At 32.5% G+C, this 21,209-nt stretch overlaps 1 protein-coding gene across 5 annotated transcripts; it reads right to left on the bottom strand.

The window, feature by feature from the left end:
• Nucleotides 1-148: 148 nt before the first annotated feature.
• LOC123013686 (ral guanine nucleotide dissociation stimulator-like 1) lies at nucleotides 149-21,198 on the bottom strand. Of its 5 annotated transcripts, none has more exons than XM_044412393.1 (6): nucleotides 20,808-21,198; nucleotides 7,585-7,698; nucleotides 6,674-6,933; nucleotides 6,323-6,623; nucleotides 2,648-3,908; nucleotides 149-770 (listed from the first exon to the last, which is right to left on the bottom strand). In XM_044412393.1, exons 1-6 carry the CDS (start codon nucleotides 20,826-20,828, stop codon nucleotides 649-651), a joined length of 2,079 nt encoding a protein of 692 aa, XP_044268328.1. In that variant the 5' UTR covers nucleotides 20,829-21,198; the 3' UTR covers nucleotides 149-648. The 5 variants fall into 5 exon arrangements, with proteins under 5 accessions (XP_044268328.1, XP_044268329.1, XP_044268325.1 ...); XM_044412394.1 differs by having other exon boundaries at nucleotides 7,585-7,695; XM_044412390.1 differs by lacking the exon at nucleotides 20,808-21,198 and adding an exon at nucleotides 12,417-12,869.
• Between the last annotated feature and the right edge of the window lie 11 nt (nucleotides 21,199-21,209).

Raw genomic sequence — 21,209 nt, 5'->3', positions numbered from 1 at the left:
GCAAATTTTACAAAATTCTTTTGCTTCAAAGAAAGACAGACATACGTCGCCCTCTAACCGCCACTGTTAGCTTTTCTACATTACAGAAATTAAAACAATAAAAACTCTGGTTAAATAGTTAAGGGTTTTTGAATAATAAAATGACAAGTAGATTTCGTATATTTTTATTTATTACAAAAATAGGTACATTACAAAGTTCCTACTGAAAATGTTGAAATTGGTATTGTCTAAATTAAGTACCAGTAGAGAGTAGTTAACAAATTTGCCACGTCACTAGTAATGCTTATTTATTAGTCAGGCTAAAGGTGAAAAAGTTGGTCCTACTTAACACATTCTACATTAATAAGTACAATAAATTACATTTGTTCACATTTACAATACTTAGCCCTTTATTAATTTACATTAAATACACAAAAAGTAAAGCTTTAAATTAAAAAAAGTGAAATAAATAAAACAATCCATGCCATATGGTTACTTCAGCACATTTCAAATCCTTTTCCTCATCGCAATAAATAAATAAAAATAAAAACGTAAAATGTGATGTAAAAAGAGAGTATTTGTGCTTTTTATCACAGTTGTTATTTGTTCCGTTATTTGTCAAAACAGCTCATTTCAATTAAATTAAATTGCACCTATTATGTAGTAACTTCACTTCCCTTTCTTCATACTAGTATCAGACTCTTCTGATTTCTTCGGACGCAGAATGAAATTCAAGTTGTAGGAGGGATTCACGGCGTAGTAGACATTGGCGTTCGACGGGAGAACCATCTCTGCAAAAATATTTCATGACTAACACTTTTTATTTTTCCGCTGATTAAGCAATTAACTAATTCGCCCAGTCGTGAAATTTTTAGACACTTTAAGCATTTTTTTCTACATTAAAATGTAAGAAACTCATATTTTTATGTAAGTTAATTCAAATTCCTAAAAAAATACAGAGTGATTTTGAGGAATGTGCAAATATTTTAACAGGCGATACTATGGCTCAAAAAAAGTGAAAATAACTCAACTTGCCTTATCCGAATGTTTATAGTTTCTGAGATATAGATGGTGAAACCTCTACATTGGCTTTGAAAGCATTTTTTTTACATGAGGACACACCTTCTGTGCCGGTTTTTGCTAATTTTAACTATTTTTTTAAACAATGTTATAGATTTTGGAGAACTCTCAAAGATCATATTTGTTTACAATTTGAGTTGGTATCTCAAAAACTACATATACAGGGTGTTCCGTTTTTATAGTTACAAATTTAAACAGGTAATAGGATATTTAATTCTAAGACAAAAGTCCTATAAACATGTATCGAAAAATGTTTGGTAAGGGAGCTACACCCCCTGGAAGGGGGCTAATATGTTTTTGCTAATATTTCAGAAACCATATAAGATAAAATTACAAAATTTGGTACAGATGATAATCTTTATACACCTAAACGAATTCAAACATCAAATGTCGAAATTTTTAATCAGGGGCGTACAAAACTGGGGGAGTTTAAGGTAAAAAATACCCTATTTATTTTGGCTTTACTTTCTCGTACTTTCAGCAACAAAATCTTAAGTTTTTGTTTAGTTTATCACAGAAAAGTCTCTCTTGTGTCGATACGACTTATTGTTTTTGAATAAAATTAATTTAAAATTTATGTTACACACCAATATAACATTCAAATAAATCGGTATTTACAGAATAATAAAAGCAAGAAATTCATATTTTTTAATCAACCTCAACTAATTAACATTACATTACAGTAACAATAATAACATTAATTAAATGAATTTGTCTAAATCTAAAGGAGTTGTTCAAAGTGACCACCATTTTGGTCAGTGCAATTAAAGAAACTAGAGCCAAAATAGATAGGGTATTTTTTACCCTAAACCCCACCAGTTTCGGACGCCCCTGATTAGAAATTTCGACATCTGATGTTTGAATTCGTTTAGGTGTATAAAGATTATCATCTGTACCAAATTTTGTAATTTTATCTTAAATGGTTTCTGAAATATTAGCAAAAACCTAATAGCCCCGTTTCAGGTGTAGATCCCTCCCAAGCATTTTTCGATACATGTTTATAGGAAACTTTTGTTACACAGAGCGATTCAGATAAGATAATGAGCCTGACGATCTGGTGATGCAACCCAAAAAACAAATTTCATTTACGCCTTTGATCCAATTTCAATTAGGATTTGCAAGTTGAATCCAAGTTATTCAAGGGGAAAAAAGTGGAATTGATGACACTGTCAAATTTAACTAATGACATATCAACAATTACTTTAATTTGAATTTAATAAACTAAATTTTTCAAACGTACAAAAAGCAAAGTTGACTGTGAGAATGTATTTTGGGTTGCGTTTACGAATCGGTCAGGGTCTTTACTACAAGTGACTCAGCCTGTATAAATATTCGGATAAGGCAAGTTGAGTTATTTTGACTTCTTTTGAGCTCTACTATCAAATATTTGCACATATCTCAAAATCACTCAGTATAATTAATACAAAGAATTTCCTTAAAAAATGCATCTTTTTATGAAACATTTTTTTTTCTGTAAATTAAACACAGTCCTAGAATCATTTATTTTTGATCAAATCAAGGTAAAAACTTTAATCGGCGTGTAATCATCTCAGTAGACACAAATTTGTTTATTAAATAACATACACACCTTTGTCGGGCAAAACTTGAGCCAAGGTATATTTATCGGGATTCCCCTCCAATCCCAATTTGTACATGGCATTCCTGATAACCTGCGGCGTCCTCTCGTTATTACTCAACATAATACTCTTATACAGGACGATTCCGTCAGTCTCTACACTATCCGTTTCATAAGTAACTTTAATGATATAAAAATCGGGGCTGCTCTTTTGCGAATGACTCGGACTCAAGGTCCCCCCCGTATTGGCATAAGGAACTTGCAACTTATTACTAGCACCCCCCGAATGCGAACTATTCAATGAAACATCTAATGAGGGAAGCGACGAATTACTGCTCGAATTCGACATTTGCGACGGACTCAATTTGCGATCGATGCTGTTATGAGGCGAACTAGGCATACTGTCGATATCACAATAAAACTGCGAACTGTTACTACTCGACGTGCTGGCAATCGAGTCGTTTTTCTGATGACCACCCGAGGTTTTTTTCTTAGATTTCCCGGCGTTATTCCCCGGCTCAATCTGGCAACTGAGCTGATAGGCCTCTCTGTCATCCAATACCAAAATTGAATCGAACCATCGGTCAAAAGCGGGATCTGCATCGAAATGATAAGCATTCGCAGCCCCTTGTAGCAATTTAATCTGAGCCAAAACCTCAAACTCTTTGCGTCTTTTATCAAAGTTGATCAAACCATCACCGATCACATCGGGAATTGCAGTATCAATCATCGTCAAGTCGGTCAAAAACGTCCCTAAATACGGAATCGTCCCAAACGAGATGTTCGCAGTGTGGTGATTCTGCTTCTGGAAAATCTTCTGGAGTTGTTTATCATTCTCGCCGACTGTGTCGGCATACTTTGCCGTGCCTTCTCGCATCAGTAACTCCCTCTGGGTCCACTGGTTGTTATCCTCGCTGAAAATCTTGGCGAGCTCGTCGAAAAGCTCGATTTTCTCCTTGGGTATGGCTTGCCAAGTGCGGTGTAATCGATAGATTGGGTTGCTCTGCAATCCCGAAATGATGGCTTTCAGACTTGAAAAATTTTTTATTAGGCGAAGTTCTTGTGCTATGTCTATCCAGCATGAGACTATTTGTGCCCTGTCCGTGGCCCTAAGACCGGGTTCGACTAGAATTGACGATATGACGCGAAAGGAGACGGCGTTGAATTGGTTGACGGTCGCCAACACGGTGGCCGCCTCGTGGGAGCGGCTCTTGTCGCGGCGGGACCACACTGCGCCCAGGCACTGGTGAGGAACGAGTTTTTTGAAGAGATTCTGAAAAAAAAAAACAAAGTATAACAAAGTTCTGAAAACGAAAGTGTTGCGATGGTGAAGTGTGGAAGTTTGTGGAAATTTTGATGCCCTGAATATAAAGAGTATTATATAAAAAATGAGAGAAAAGCACTTTAGAATCAATAATACATACAAAGTAATTATTATGAAGTGAGTAAACAATCTAAATTTTGCTTTAGAATTTAAACACATTGAAGTTATTTGTGGTAGTAAAAAACTGTTTAAAAACTTTTTAAAAAAGTTTTTGAGATTTGTAATTTCTTGAGAAGACTTTTCAAAAAGTTTACTGACTTATCTAAATTTAAAAAATAAGACTTGTATAACAGTAAGATAATACCCAATGTTTTAAATAAGAAATCCAGAGTGATTTTTAAAAAACGGCAGGCGCTGTAGAATTTAAATTAAAAAAAAAAAAAAACAAAATGTCTTTTAATGTGGTAATCGTTTAAAATTTTTTTCAAACGATGTTTAAAATTTTTCTAAATGTCATACTATATTGGGTTATATTTAACTTTCTTATATTAAATTAAAACCCATTTTTTTTTCATATTTTGGAAGAAATTAGTTTTCTTGACAGACATATGCAATATGTTCTTTTTTACTAAAAATTTTTGTTTAAAAAAGTTATTAGAAATTAAAAGAAGAAGTTAAAAGAAATTAGTAAAAGTTAATAAAATCTAGTTACATGGTGTTAAAAAATGACGTTAATAATAATCTTATTAAAAGAAAACAAAATAAATAAATAATTAACAATAAAATAAATTAATAACACTAAATTAGATGTTATAGGCAATACGAGTAGGTTGTTATAGGTAATTATAGTCATTTCTTAATAAAAATTTGAAAAAATACTGGCAATATTTTCTTTCATTTGCTGCTTTTTGACATTACAATAATGGCATGTAACTAGATTTTGTTAACTTTTATTATTTTTTTTTTCAACTTTGATAATTTTTTTAACAATAATTTTTAGTGAAAGTACACTGGCGAACACGGAATTTTGAACATCAAATTTATGTCAGTTCAGAAACTGTCAATGTAAGCCACGCTTTATTGTCATCATGATTGACATTTGAAACTAAAATTTTGAAATTTAATTTTGGCGTCGATTTTCCGAAACAATAATGCCAGCCATAATATAGGTTCAATAAATTATTTTGATTTGTTGTCATTTTTTCTCTAGCTGTCAGGATAAAAATTACAAAAACCAAGAGTGAGGTTAATTGCTTAAGGTCAGTTTTACATTTTTATGTACCAAGAAAACTAATATCTTCCAAATTATGAAGAAAAAGATATGGATTCCAATTTAAAATTGGAATGTTGAATGTAGCCCAAAATAAACTATGACGTTTATAAAAAATTCTTAAATGGTCAGCTTATATTAAAAGCCATTTTATTTTTTAAATCGGGCCATAAATAAAAATTCTACAGTGCCCGCCGTTTTTTAAAAATCATCCTGTATATCTATGTATATCCCAGTGTTTCCTTGCTATTCTAACAACTCTAAATAGTGATGAAACAAATTTCTTTTGAAATGATTTGAAACCTCTAAAAAGCCTCGACCATGCTTTTGGAAACAATCCAGAAATATGAGCTTCCGGATTGCATTAAAAAAATAATACAAACGTTTCCTCTGTTACAATCACTTTTAGAAAAGCCTATTTTAAATAAAAACTCAAAAAAATCAATAAATAAAGTGTGCTTAAAATACGTCCAAATTAAAAATGTGTCAAACTACTAATTTTTACTATTACAGAACAATACACTGATAGGCATAAAAAAAACGACTCACCAAGTACCTACTCGTAATTCATTGTCTTAGAAAAATTTTTTGGTATCATGTCTTATTGGTAAGTGTTATTTGTTATTGTTATGTACAGAATAATAGTTTGAAAATTTGTAGATCACAAATAACTATAATTGTTTATAATTTAACTTGGCAACAATCATTTGTCATATTTTTTAAAACATCAAGAAAGGAAAAACAAACTTAAAATAATGTCAAAAATTTTTATTATGTATTTTTGTATTCAAGTCAATTTACATGTTTTATATTATTCAGTGAAACCTCATATAATCTTGTATAAAAATGTAATTTTTAATAAGATCAAAAATCAACGACATGAAAAAATCTGAGTTATTGAAATTCCAATTAAAACACAACACCTCAATTATCATCACATCTTTAGTGTCATTAACTTAAAAAACCATGTTTTATGCATACAAAAAATCCAGAAGCACATCATAAATAGTTATTTTCAAGGCACCCGATGATCAAGACCTCAAAAATTTTGTTTTTAAAATTAAACCCAAATTCCCAAATAAACAAACTCTACAAGTACATCAACACTTCATCTGTTAAAATTTTCAAAAATCAACAATTCTCATTGACTCACCACATCCATCCTCGTGAGCTGTTCGGCAAAATGTCGCACCGGAACTTCCGGAAGTTTATAGACCTTCCATCCGGCCGCCGCCGCCCTCAAAGCAAACGCTGGAGGCGGCACCAGCAAAGGATCGGCTTGAGCCTCCCTGCTGTACCGCTCCAACCTGTGCTGCACCTTAGCGTGTAATTCAGTCGCAGGAAGAAACTCTTCACAGAAATGAAGCAAATGATTAAGTGCGGTGTAATTCGGAGGATCCTTAAAATCCTCCGGGTAACTATCCAACCAGACGTGCAAAGCCGAAACGAGAGTCCTTGAAATAAAACACTGTAACCGAAAAATAGAAAAATCCCGATCGCTTACTTCCGGTGTTGCTCATGCTGATCTATTTTCCCGTTGGGTGGCGCATCTAAAAGCTCTTCGTAACGCTGAAGCAAGAGTCTGAGGACTTCTCGCGGCGTCGAAAAGCTCCGATAGGTGGCCAAAAAGACGTTGATGTATGTGGTCTCAAGCTCGCCGTCGTCCGTCGAGAGAGCTTCGACGAGCTTTTTCAATGTGCCAGCTTTGACAAAGCGCACACGGACCGTCTCCCATTCCAAATGGGAGATTTCGTCATCTGAATCCTGAAATGCGAATCCAATCAGTGCGAGAAAATGGAAAAGGACGTGAACTTTCGAGAATTCATTAGTCGAATGAGGTTGACATTTACTCGAGAAGATATTTTCTTAGAATTGAGCCAATAATTCTGCGAAAATGTCAAACGGAATTTCATTTTTTGCACCAAATGAAGCGCGCGAATTCACTTACACGTCCCGGCTGGGATTTAATTACGAGATCGTCACGATTTATTAATTAATTAAAACACTCGCACCTCTCGCATAACTCTCATTCATGGAATATTAACGCGGGAAGTGCTCTATTGATTTATTCAGTGTTTTACACCACACGGGATGTTTCAGCACAAGGGCATTTTGCATATTTCAAATTCGGAAATGATTAAATTTCGATAACACGAAAAGACTCAATGGAATTTCTTTCAATTTTATAATCTCCACATGGTTTGCAATGCCGGGTGAGGGTACTTTAACTTTTAGTGATTGTTATTTAAATCACAGTGTACAACTGGCTTAACGCTCGTTAAAGCCTTCCATAAACAATTTTCCATATTTCCCTCCAAGTTCAACGTCCTCGTATCTCATTATTTCTCTCGAAAACAACGCACAGATTCAAATCAGTCTTGGCAGTAATAAAGCCGTCTGGAATAATATACTCACCGAATGCGATGATGACAAACTTCTTGTGGGTCGATGGTAACGAACTTTTTTGAGGTAGACGGTGTAGAGAGCGCCATCGGATTTTTCCTCGCCCCACAGTCGCCATGTGGGCTGCTGGAAGAAAAAATACAGCTACAACACGTTGTCTAATCGATCATATCTTTCCAAAAACCAATCAAAACACACCTTATCGACGATACACAACGTGCTTTGAAGGACTACTCTCATAGTGTTTACTCACGCACGTGGGTAAATAGCTAATTAAACAGTAGGGGAGGGCGCGCCTGATACGAAGGGATTCAATGTAGAAAGCATTCGTTAATCACTACAGGGGGACTTTGATAACATGGATGAGTCAGAGTTTGTTGTTTGCGCATCGGAGGAAAACCGAACCAGTGACCGTGAATATAATAAGAAATTTATCAAATGATGGGTTTACAGCGCATAATTGACGTAATTAAAGTGTGGTCAAGTAGAGAGGTTGAGTCGTACTAAATTGCAACGAAATTATTTATTTCAAATTTTTATTAGGATGAATAAAGTACAAGTTTCTTGATTATACAACAATACAAATTGTATTATCCTTCCGGAGTGCATAAACCCTGGTGATAAAGCCGTCAAAATTGCCTTTGTCTCTTGACATATCTTGGATGTAGTTGGTAGTTTTCATCAAAACTAGCCACAAAAATTGGTTTCATTTCAAGGAAGATTAGAGCAAACAAACATTCTGTATTGTGTATTTGTGGTCTGCAAATATAAAATTGTTGACAGTGATACCAGATAAGTAACATTTTATCTAAATTTAGACCCTGTGCAAATACTTTCACAACAGTTTTCCTCTTTTCGAGCCAAATTCTCCTACTACTATTCTGTTTTTCCAATTAATTAAATTACGCTATGTAAATTTCTGGTGATCATGAGACTTTCTGCTTGTTTTTGGTAAAATTTAAATTACAAACAAATTTATTTCATTTATTTTGTACTGAATGTTAAAGAGTGCTTTATCAACTAATTTCAGTAGATAAAGTAGTCTTTTATCGTCTTGTGAAAAAAATAATTTTTATCTACTGTTTAGATTCAAGAAATTCTGGTAGGTGAGTACAAAATAAAACGAAATATAATACACGACGATAAAGCTTGTTTATCTACTCGTGAAAAAAGTCCACTCGTCACTTCGTCACTCGTAAACTTAACGTTTCACTCGTAGATAAACAATTTTTTATGGTCTTGTAAAATAAATAACTATTAATTAACGTTAAAAAATCGTGAACGTGAAATAAGTAACCTCATGAAGCACAAACAAATTGTAAAACAAATTTATTTTACTATTAATTTAGTTTAGCCGTAGGTGAATGACATTTAGTTGTTCATTTCAGTTTTGAAACCCGAATCTTTATAAAGTTTCCCGTTTTGAATGCTAGCTTTTATTCCAAGTCAAAGTTCTAAACTTCCACGACAAAAACCATCAGATAAAAGCTAGTTTACACAGCTTTCGTAAGAACCTCAGTCTCTTGACACCAAATTTCATTCAACATACACGAACTGTTAATAACACGAACATGAAACATATGATTATGTCGTTTGTCCTCCAGAAAATAGACTTCGAATTTCACAATTTCAGTGTCTTCACCTAAAAAACTGGGTTAGCTGTTTTTTTTTTTATTTTTAAAAACGTCAGATGCGAAACAAAGAATCTGCTGTAACAGACATTTCCATTATTTTCCTGATTAGCCTCAATTTTTCCACGTATAAATGACACAACAAAGTAGAGTTCAACAACATAATCTTCGTACAAGCTGGGAGGATTCACGGAAAAATTATACGTGTTTCATTAGTGTAGTTACGACCACTTAAATTAAAAGCAACAAATGAAAATTGCCGCAATTAATTTTATTGATTAATTGACAGTTCAAAGAGACGACGATGCGAGTAAGCTTAAATGAGTTTCCCAATTAACACTTATTTTTATTGATTACATTACTCGTATTTCAACCCTCGATTTATGGAGGGTTGGCGACTCACCTTGTATATAAAAAAAAAACATTTGAAAGTAAAACGTGTGTCTTCTTCACGGTTCAGAAGACCTCGACAAAGGCGTAATACCTGGCAGTTAGGTACTCGTATTGTAACAATGGATGTCGTCTCCATTTCATATACACAAAGAACCTGATCAAGCGATACAAACATGTGGTACTCAACAACAAATTATTCAAAGTTTGAGACTGTATTGTACATATTTTGAGCCAAATAATAAGAATCGATTTGTGTTACCTCGAACAGTTCATTGTGCTTCATAAAATATTTAAATTAATGAAGGGAATCCTGACGTAGTTTGCTTCTAAAAACAACCTCATCGATTCCATTTTTTATACCATTAAATGAACTCAACCTTATTAGCACAAGTCAATTAAGAACACTGCAACAAAATGGAGCAACTGCATTATTGAGAAAATTGCTCATTTGATATCGGGCCTAAATTTAATTTTGATCGATTTTAATAAACAATGTTGAAATCTGATTAGGGGACTAAACTCAAAGTAAAGCCATTACAAACTTTGGCATGCTAATGCATTCACATATCGAAACAAAATGCTAGTATAAATGAATTTAGATTAAAAAAAGCACAATTATCATCAAGGACACAAAAATATAAATTACTTCCTCACAGTAACTAGAATTTCTACTTAGAAACGTTCCAATATCAATTGATAGTGAAGCAAAATGATAATCAGCAAATTTTCCAACCTTGTTCGCTATATTTATTAATTTAAGTCAACAAATGATGCGACTTGTTTAGCACCTTTAATTTCATCGAAAACCGCTATAAAATAACAAAAAGAAATCATGTATGTGTGGATGCATTCAAATGCATCACGTTTCCGTTCGTTGCATAGAATTTTTCTTTTGATACAACATGTGCGTAAAGTCACGTGTTATGAACGTAAGTCTTGAGAAAAATAGACCTTTGTGTGAATGAATTAAAGTTATCACCAACAATCATGCACAATCGATAACGACAGACCAGTTATTCCATTGTCCTCAAACCGCTATCAATAATTTTTAATACAAAATTCAAAACGCAACTTTATTTATTTGTGTTTGAATTCCCTCAAAAGCCCTGTCAATTGCACAATAATCGTTAAAATGTCACACCTTCTAACCCATTTATCTTCAATATTATAATCCATCTATTCTGAGAAAAGCCTTGAGCTCTTTTAAAATCGTAAAATGTCAATTCCTCTCAGCAACTCGGAAAATCCTCGAAAAACTGTCAAAACCTGCTCGTTTTATGGAGGATTTGAACAGTTGTATTTACAACCATCACACCACCCCCAGATTTGGCGACTATGTCAGATGCAAGAAACGAGCTGTAAACAAGCTTAATGTCTTTCCTGTCATAAACATCACTGCGAAGACGTGAGAAATCTGGACATTATTTAAAAGATAAAGCACTAGCTTTAGTGAATATAAGATGAAAACCCTCTCATATGGATAGGTCGAAAGTTACAATTGTGTAGGGGTTGAAAAAATTAGTCATCAGACAAAATTATTAATTACAAGACACGAACTAGTTTATTTCTAACTCTTGTTATTAATTATAATAATTACTTTCACCTCCAATCACAGCATTCATTTCGATAAAAAATCAGTTTATTTTTAGAATATCAAACTGATGTTAGTTGAGTAAATAATAAATAGTGAATATACAGGATGAATATAAAGTACGAAACCAAGCGTTTTTTTTAAATCTGCCTCCAGAAAATAATAATTAATATAAATTAAAGTAGTAATACAAAAAATGTGATCGTATTTTGAGAACGAAATTTTGTTTTATTTTATCTTACGCGATTTTTTTGTGAAGATTGCAATTTATGTATTTGTTTTTAATTAAATAGAAAGTAGATAGTTATAATCCTTAGATCATAACGTTCATGAAAGAAATGGTTTTATAGTAGGTTGCCATTTAAAAAAATTAAAATTTTTGTAAAACTCAAAAACAAAAGAAAATTTCGAAAAATTTTATTCTCGATAAAACATCTCATTTTTATAATCATTCATAAATTAGTTTTTCCAAAAAATAAATAGTTTAAGCAAAAAAACGTTTGGTTCCATACTCTTATTCACCTGGTATAATCCCCCCTAAATAGAGTAAGAAATGGGAGTGGAAAGGTGTGGCGGATATTTTCAACCAGGAAAATTTACTTTTCTTCAGTTTTATGAAACAGCTGATGTTTCTCTAAAACATCTGTGCTGTTTTGTCTTTTTCTAATTATGTCACAACCACACGCGACTTATTCAATAACTTCAAGACCAAATGCTTGATGTTTCAACTTTATACACACATGTGCCAAAATCTTTGTAAACATTAAAAAATTTAGCGAGATTAAAATTGAAAATCATCTTGGGTATTTTCAGTGTACTCGAAAATTTTTAAAACATTCTTAATAATGTAAACATCACCTACTAAGCGACCTTGGTGCAATGTTATTTTCACATGTTTTATGCAGCAATCAGCAAACAATTCCATACATCAATTACGATTCATCGGCACCGGAAATATTGTCGGAAAAAACTATACCAATGCAGTTTTCCTATAATTCTTACAAATAAATGACTATCTTTTACTTGCAAAATAAAGAATTATGATGGCAGAATTATCTATCAGTCATAATTTAAATTTTAGTGATAATTTTTGTTCGAGACTCACGTTTTTAATTTGGAGATAAAGCTTCCCGTGTAATTAAACAATCAAAACATCCGGACAAAAACTCGTTTTTAATTTTCAACCCTTGTGCATATTTGAATTGGAAAAAAATCAATCATTTGCTTACCTTTACATACCACTTGGTCGTCTTTTTGTTATTTTTCCTCGGCAAAGTGCAAACGCAAAATCTGAACCTCCCCCGAAACGAATCGTTCATTCTATCACCACTAGGACTAATACTCTTGTTAAGGCATTTCGAGGCAAAAAACTTGGTTTTTTCAGTAACACTATGATAAAGTTCTTGTTGAAAACCGACTGACGTCGAGTTGGTCGGTAGTAGCATGTTTTCTTGAAATGCTCGTCTAGTGAAATCAACCGAAGAGAAACATAACTATATATGCCGGGGGGTTGATGATCCGTTGAATAATCCAAGAGAATCACGGAGAGAGAAACGGAATTGGATTAAATCCTCGAATCGATAATGCGAGAAATCTGCGGCAATGTGAAGAGTGCTTCTTGCATGGATAAAAGGACGACCGCACCGACGCGCTTTGATCCACTACGTCCCCCGACAGTATAATGAATATCATTGCTTCCTGCGAGCTCTGCGAGCGTAGCGTGTCGTTTAATTGACATTTTTAACGCAAGCGCACGCCGAAAACGCTTTCAAACTTACTATAAATACAACACCTGCTGGATTGATGCAATTTTTCGATGATTTGTGTCTTGTAAAAGAGGGGAACAGAAAAGGAAACACTGTTAAAACCAAGGAGAGTCTCTAGACGCACAACATATTATTTAGATTGGCAACAGTCGCAACTCGCAACACTTAACATAGCATCTAAAACAACAATAACATGTATGAGGAAGGTCAAGGAAGCGTTCTAACACTAGTCAAGTACATTTGGAAAAGAGATACAGAACTGCCAGTTTTTTGGGAATCATCATCACTAGTCGTGAGGGCATCAGTTTTGGAGCATACTGTACACATTCCTTCAAAACTAATTTAAACACAATTAAATTACATTCTGTTGTAAGCCACTGCTAGGTGAAAAGTGTTGTTTTCGGATTTTAAGTTTTCTCCGAAAGACATTGGCCTAGAAATAAAAATAAATATTTGATCAAAAATTTGTAGATTAGGCATTACTGATGCTGTAAGGGTTAGACACTCAAAGTATGCATTAAACATGACAAAGAAATTTGTTTTATTCAAATAAACGTTCACACCTCAGTTCACACCCTCCATACACAACCTTTGGAGAAGAACAAATGGCACTATTAACCTTTATACCCGGCTCGAGAGTTTCCCCATTCTATTACAAATAAATCATTTTTTCGAAAAGACTTACAGAGATGATGTTCTCCTTATTTTATTTCAACGGGTTTCTATCGCAAACATTTCTGAAATCTAGAATTGGTAATATAAATGTTATAAATCTACGTCGATTTAATCGGTAATTTAAAAGATAATTTGTAATAAACTGTATAAAAACGAAAAACAATAGCTTTCAATGTTCCCAAACAAATAAAACAACAATCGTCATAGCTTTATGTATCACGATAAACAAATTATACGTTATTTATTATGCGTAGAATAGCAAGTGACGTAATTACTTGTAATTATTTCTTTAAACACTGAACTTTTTCATTTAAAAATATTGTTTCACGTTTACTGTCAAATAAATTGGCAAAACGATAAACCCATAATATAGGTAATACATGTTCCCGTTGACCATGAAGAAATCGAACGATTCCAGTTAGAATCAGTTGAAATAACAATATGCAAATTTCTAGTAAACGTCTTGAAAAATTATCTGAGATAATCCACATTTGCTTTAATTAAAAAAAGCATTTTAAAAATTTCATTGCAAAACCTGCTAAAAACATCATATGTACTGAAAAAAAATGCAGAGAATTTGCAGAGTGAATGTTGAAACTTTTGTATTTTTTTTACAAATGGAATTTTTTGAAACACATATTTATAATAATAAATATTTAGAATGACCAATTAAAGTCATTAATTGAATTTGCAGAGATCACATATTTTTTTCATCATAAATCTAAAATTTATTACAATCTGATACGGACAGGTAGTTTACACACTGTTAAATGTTAATTAACAAAAAATCATTTTTTATGAAGCATTTTCATGTTTCTTTATAATTAAGTTGTGGCTTTCGGTGTTGTTTTTTCATTATCACTTCGAAACTATAAAAGCCCAGCCAATCAAACTGTCTAAAAGAACAAGGAGTAAACCACACTTTTAGCAAAACTCGCTAAACAATAAAGAACTTTCAGTCAAGTTGATGGCTCGAACGAACGTCATGTCCAAATTCCTCAAAAAGAAAATTAATTACAACATACCTCAACAACACCAAAAGTCATCAAACAAACTGTCCTATCATTAGAAGAAAAAGACTGGAGCACCTGAGCAGGAATAGAATTTATTTCATACGTTTTCTAGCACAAGTTATTTTCATACATAATCAAGAAAGTGAACGTTTTACACACTTTATGAGTTCATTCCATTCAAGTCGTGTTCATTCCAATTTTAAATGCATCTGTTTCCATCTGGCGAAGCCGTAAAATCCCATTTTCTTCTGCTATTCAGCTTTATGGATTACTTACTAAAGGTAACGTCAGATTCCATAAGGAATAGCCGAAAGAAGGATCAATACCAAAACGTGACATCGTAAATAAAGAAAAATATCGACAGGTGGTGTAAATATTTATCCCACCTTCCATAGAAATACTACATTATTATTACCATAAAAAATCGTTCCTATGTATTAAAAGACCGGATATTTCAAAAACGTTATCGATTTCCCCCTGCCAGACACACGTTTCCATCAATCACGACTAAATTAAATGTAAAAAGTACCACAAAGTCCAATTTCCTGCAAATCCGTTCTATTTTCGCGGCGTGTGTTCGACATGATCCCAACAAAAAGTAAATATGCCCTTTAGTGGAGCAAAGAGCGTAGTTTGCTTGAACTGCTTTCATCTTAAAAGCTATGATGGAAAGTATAATTTAATGGAAAATGACGGTACACTTTAATAAATAAAAGAGGCTTTTGTGCAAGACAAAGCCACCGAAAATGCATCATTGAAATTAAATGCAAAATTACATTAACTCCTACAAGAGACTCCATCATTGACTGTTAGAAAAACACGCAAAATAAACATATAAAATGTAACACATATAAGCAATAATAAACTTGTATATTGCAAGGAAAATAAACTAAACATAAGGGTAACGTTTCATCCGAGTTTAAATGATGCTTCTTTTATCGTGGGCCTTGCATTCTGCGTTTTATTGTAGTTTTATGGGAGAAGATGGTATATTCTAATATAAAACAACCGAACTTGTGACAGGAAACTGGTGCTTATTTATAAAACGCTTTACGATCCATTTTGCCAATACATAACTAATCATTCGATAAACAAGACGTTTACTACGAAATTACTCTAATCGTCGTAATTCTACCATTAATAATTTCGATGTTCGACGAATCCTGCCGACAATAACAAAAGCTATTTTTAATCACGAAAACTGATCAAAATGTTTATTGACATTTAGCCGCTTCTAAAAATTAATATTTGATATCAAAACAAAAACTGACGCCAGGAAATGATCTTTCTGAAAAATGTCCGATTATGATATCTTGTACCACGCATTTCCTATCACAGAAACATATGATACATTGATGCAACGACCCTTTCTCGACATAAATATAACTGGATTTTGTTCATTTTTTGCGTCATTGTTAATACTGTCTAGACCGCTCCGACACGTGTAAAAGATAAAAATTGGTCCACAATATTCATGAACTAATGTTTTTACAAAGCAATTCTCATCGTGGGTTTAAAATCAAAGCATTTGAAAAGGGAACATCAACACGGATCTAGTCGTGGGATGTTCGATTGTGACGTCATAAGAGGTAATTGTAATTTGCCAATTTTACCGACCAAAAATGGCTTCAACTATGACGTAAATACTACAAACGGCGTCTCACAAGTCACAACCCTCGTTTTAATAGAAACAAATATTATTGTTCAACGAAAACATAACTCAGGTTTAATTTAATTTTAGAGAAATTAATTTATATTACTGGCTTCTAATAATTTTAAATAAGTTGAGATTGATACTATTGTAAAACATATACGAAAGTAGAGAACTAAAGCAGATTATTTTATCATCAAAATTCTTACTTCAAAAAAACGTTTTATAAATTCAATAATTTATTTTTTATTCGATAAATACAAAATCATGCGATGTTACTGGTTAAAAAATTTATTACTTAGTAACCTAGATAAGATAACTTAATAAAACAATTCTTTTTTTTATTTTCAGAAAACTATATGTATGTAATTATTATTCATTGATGATTAATTTTCTTAGTGTTTTGGCACAAATATAAATACATACTTTTGTCAACATAATTAATTAATTATAAATCGGCTACCCCTCAAAAACGACTAGACTAGAAAATTGTGACATTTGAAGTTGATGGTAAATGTTGTCAAATTACGATTTATTACCAACGTGTCGGCAAAACTCATAATCATTGAGTCACTCGGTATACTTAATAATTTTGAGAAAATGCTTTGTTTTACTACTTCACTTTAAAACAAAAACCAAGAAAATTTTCGCTCCACTTTAATAATACAGTAATAATGGGCCTGAATTTTTCATTTCAAAAAATAACGTAGATATTAAAATATTTCGTTTTAATTAGTTAAACATAGTAATCATATTTTTATTTTTGACAAGTTTATGTCAGTTAAAATGACTACTCCAGGTTTACGGAGCCCATCTATTTGGATATCGCGCTGGATAGAAACGTGCAGTCTGCGAAGCGATTTTTAAACATTCTAAATGAGAATCTTGTTGGTCTTTTTTTTGGTCAACATTTTAGTAGTTCTCATCAAATTCTCCAAGGTTGGACTTTTTATAAATTAAAGTTGAAGTTTGTTTGGTCACTAAAGTCTGTTAAATGGAAATTACCAAGTCAAAATTTTGGTGAAAAAATTGGTAGCAGCTTGTCTCCATAGCCATAAATTTTGTTTGATCTTTGTTTTTGTCCCTAGAAATTTTGTTAAAAAATTATGGTTAGGTTTTCAAATTGAGATGTCAAAATTTTGACTTTTATGAATCTTGTGTGCCTGTTTGCTCTTTGAAAGCGCTATAATTGAATACCTGAGGTCAGACATCATTACCTAAGGTCTAAAGACAGAATTCAGTGCTAATAATTTTGTTAGAAACACACCGCAAGTAAGTACAATGTTGTGGACAAAAATTAGGTACTTGCTACAAAAACTTTGAAGAAAAAAGATGTTTATATAGAAAAAAGTTATTTAGCAAAAGATACAAGTGGGTATTATGATGTTCGGCAATAAATTTTGTGTAATTTATTGAAATGAGTTCAAAGTTGATGCATTTTATAAATTCTTCTTCAGCTTTAGTTTCATAATTGTTACTTTTTCAACTCGTTTCTCAAAAACGATGCACAAGACACTGTTCTGTCCGAGGTTCTCATTCATGTTTATTTTGTATTCTTGTCAATTTCTTGCTAAAAACTGAAAACTGTTTAGCAAACCCGCATTAAAAATTGCGTCTAAATTTTAACGGGCCCTTTTTCTAACTTCCAGCTTGCGAACTATTCGTTTCCAAATTTCTCAAAACTGTAAGCGGTACCGAATTTGTTCCTTTTTTGGTGTTACGTCTCTAAATTTTCTTAGACGATTTTTTGTGTTCACGTTTAATGACATTGTTTTCTAATTAATTCAAAAAACCGGAACTGCCAAATTCCTTTATTATAATTACCATGAATGAATTTACTAGTGGTGCCAACGTTAAGGCTGTCTGGCATTTCCATTTAAAAAAAAACAGACTTTATGTTTAATTTATTAAAACTAAATTTTTTAATATCCACGTTATCTTTGAAATGTTATGTTGGTTGATTCAAAAAAATTTTCAGGCTCCTTACTCGTGGGATTTGCATTTAAATAGTAAAAACTTTGGTAAAAAAATCATTGAACCTATTTCATAATACAATTTATAATAACGAGATTACGAGACCAATTACCGAGCCAATTATAGAATTATTAACAGACATTGAACAGAATGCTACAAAGTTGTCTCGTCTGAAACTCGAAGTTTCGTAATAATAAATCTTGTTCCCGTCAGAAGAAATAAGTGAAAGACATTTTCATTAATAAGGTAATGCAATTCCATAATCCTGGCAAAAATTACTGGAAACACGTGAAATGTCATGTGTTGAGACAAAAAATTCTAATAGCTACACAAAACGTGAATTTAAAATGAAATTAAATTGCAAGTTTCAACGAAAAACTAATCTTGTAAACGAACAAATTATAGAATGTATGTATAGTCGGAAGTAAAATTTTTGATTTCAAGAAACATGCACCGTTTTCGAGATACAAGCGAGAAAACATAAAAACGGCACCTTTTTAGTAGCCCCTTCGCCCCGCTCATTTCGGAGGACTGGAGACTTTTAGCACTGCTTTTAATATGTATACCTTCTAAAAGTTCTAACTAGTCCTAACACAGTCCTGAAAAAGTTAATCAATCTTGTATTCTGCAACCCCTTTTTGAGCTATACTAAAACGACAGTAGGTAAGGGACTAACAAACTTGCTGCGAAAATTAGTTATAAAAGCAGACTTACGGAAAAAAAAGTTAAACAAATATATGTACATATTCACCTTTGAGGTCAAAGATTTTCCGGTACTTTCTTCGACCTTTCTCCCGAAAATTGAAAAAAGTCCCGCAACCCCACGCGGTTATAAAAACCAACTATAAAACGCTCTCCTTTACGAGTGCACAATTTCCCTTTTTACTATTACATGAATTTCCCTTTTACTGTTTGAAAGGAAAACCGATGAGACGGCGTTCGAGAAATTGAGTTATCAAAAAACCAAACCTGGCAGGTGTACAAATTTAATATTTTCGCCCACAGCAAAATCACAAATCAAATATTTTCGAGAAAACAGAAATCAAATTGAATGCACAGATGATACATAAATATCCTGTCTATTTTATGAGAAAACAGGAAATCAAAGATTGATAGAATAAAACAACACAGCGGAAATAGGCAATTGGTCTATTACATTTATGGTTTGAGAGTCATCAGTTTACTGGTTCGGCTCGTTGGATCAGCTCAACAGTATTTTATCTCTATTCATATTTTGTATTTATTTAAAACTAAATCTTACAATTTTTTGAAACTAAAAACAATCGTTTCTGAAACTCAATACAATCTGGATCAATTGTATCACATTTGCCAATAAAATACAGAAATAGACCGAAGATATTGTTACCAGTTATTTTTACATCCATTTCATTTTTAATACAAATAATTATATTCAAATTAAAGTGTGTCAGACTTCCTGTCTCTGAAAAATGTAATTTTTGACATTTACGACTCTTCCAAGACACATAAGGAAGCTTCAGATTTTCAAGAAAACTAAATCAACCACTCAAATGTTGGAAAAATAATGTCAATCTCACGGTTTAATAAAAATGATGTACAAATAAATTTTACTCACAATTCTTTGAAACGCAATTTTGATAGCTGTTCTGTCCACCAAAGACTAGCACAAATAGGAAAAATGATGTTTGTACATTTGATTATCACTCTATTAGTTAATTCTCTGGTTTATTGAATCAAATACTGATCAGAATATTAGGATTTGGGAAATAAATGCATACATATAAAATGAAATTTTATATTATTATGAAGCTGCAGTAAACTTATTCAGTTAATTCATGATTTATTAAGAAGAAAAACACTTTTTATTTCCATTCTCACATCTATTGGTAACGTGTGATATCTTACAAGTTCACTCATTAAATGACTTACAATTAATAATTTCTTTTTACTTATTGTAACGTCAGACATTTTCCAGGATGATAATTACATTATTAATTCGCAAATTACCTCGTAAAAATTTAATCCAAGAGAAACTCATTTCTCATACGAGATGGTTGTTTTAATGATGACAAGAAGATCCTCTCGAATATTTCTACAATTATGATGTTCTAAAAATAGACCTAGAAACACTCATTAACTTTCATTGAAAAAAATTGGAACGCAGTAATAACATGTGTTATTGATTAACAAGTATGTACTTATTTTATTGGCATAAACGAAGGTGAGAAAGTTATTGCAGTGGAAAGTGGTATTTTGCATCGCAATGCAGACAATGTTGACAAAAAATTCTTGTGGTGGTACAAGCTTTTTAAATTGCACCTTTAGTAACAAAGTTTCACGACTGTCTAAATAAAAGTTGAAAATATCTATTGAATAATTAGCATTTTTACCACGTTCATTCTATTCCCATGGAATAACGGAAGTCAGTTATAGCACATGAACCCTTCTCGTGAAAAAATAGCATTGTGTAACCCCACGCCCAAAACCTGCAAAAACCTTTAAATTCGAAAAATAGGTTTTTGGGGCACACATAATTGACAAAATAGATAAAAAAACACTGACCAAGCTTTCAGCATCGTTCATTTTTTCCTCGTCATTTTGGTTGATAAGAGCTGGTCCATCCTGTGGCGTCCTTTAGGTGTAACCACATTTTTTGAACATTTTAACACAAACACATCACAAGTCGTCGAAAACTGTGTTACAAAAAATAGCCAAAGAGTGATTGTCGAACTGTAAACATCTGTCAGATTTGACAAGTGATGTCAAAGTGAAAATTTTAAATTTGAATCGATGCGCGCCTAAATGATAACACGAACCATACGTACTTGAACTGCACACACTTTCGCGGGATGTAATATTATAAAATCTCTTATCATAAAGAAAATAAAACGAAGTCTTTCTCTCGTCGGCACCGCTTTCACCAACGTGACGTCATTTTTAAATGTTTTTTCACGCGTTGCCAAC

Source organism: Tribolium madens, unplaced genomic scaffold (genome assembly GCF_015345945.1).
Source record: "Tribolium madens isolate multiple individuals breed KSU strain unplaced genomic scaffold, Tmad_KSU_1.1 Scaffold_96;HRSCAF=242;Tcas5.2_LG5, whole genome shotgun sequence".
In the NCBI taxonomy this organism is placed as follows: Eukaryota; Metazoa; Arthropoda; class Insecta; order Coleoptera; family Tenebrionidae; genus Tribolium; species Tribolium madens.
Note: the sequence above shows the minus strand (reverse complement) of the source record. Positions and strands in the feature narration are given on the sequence as shown.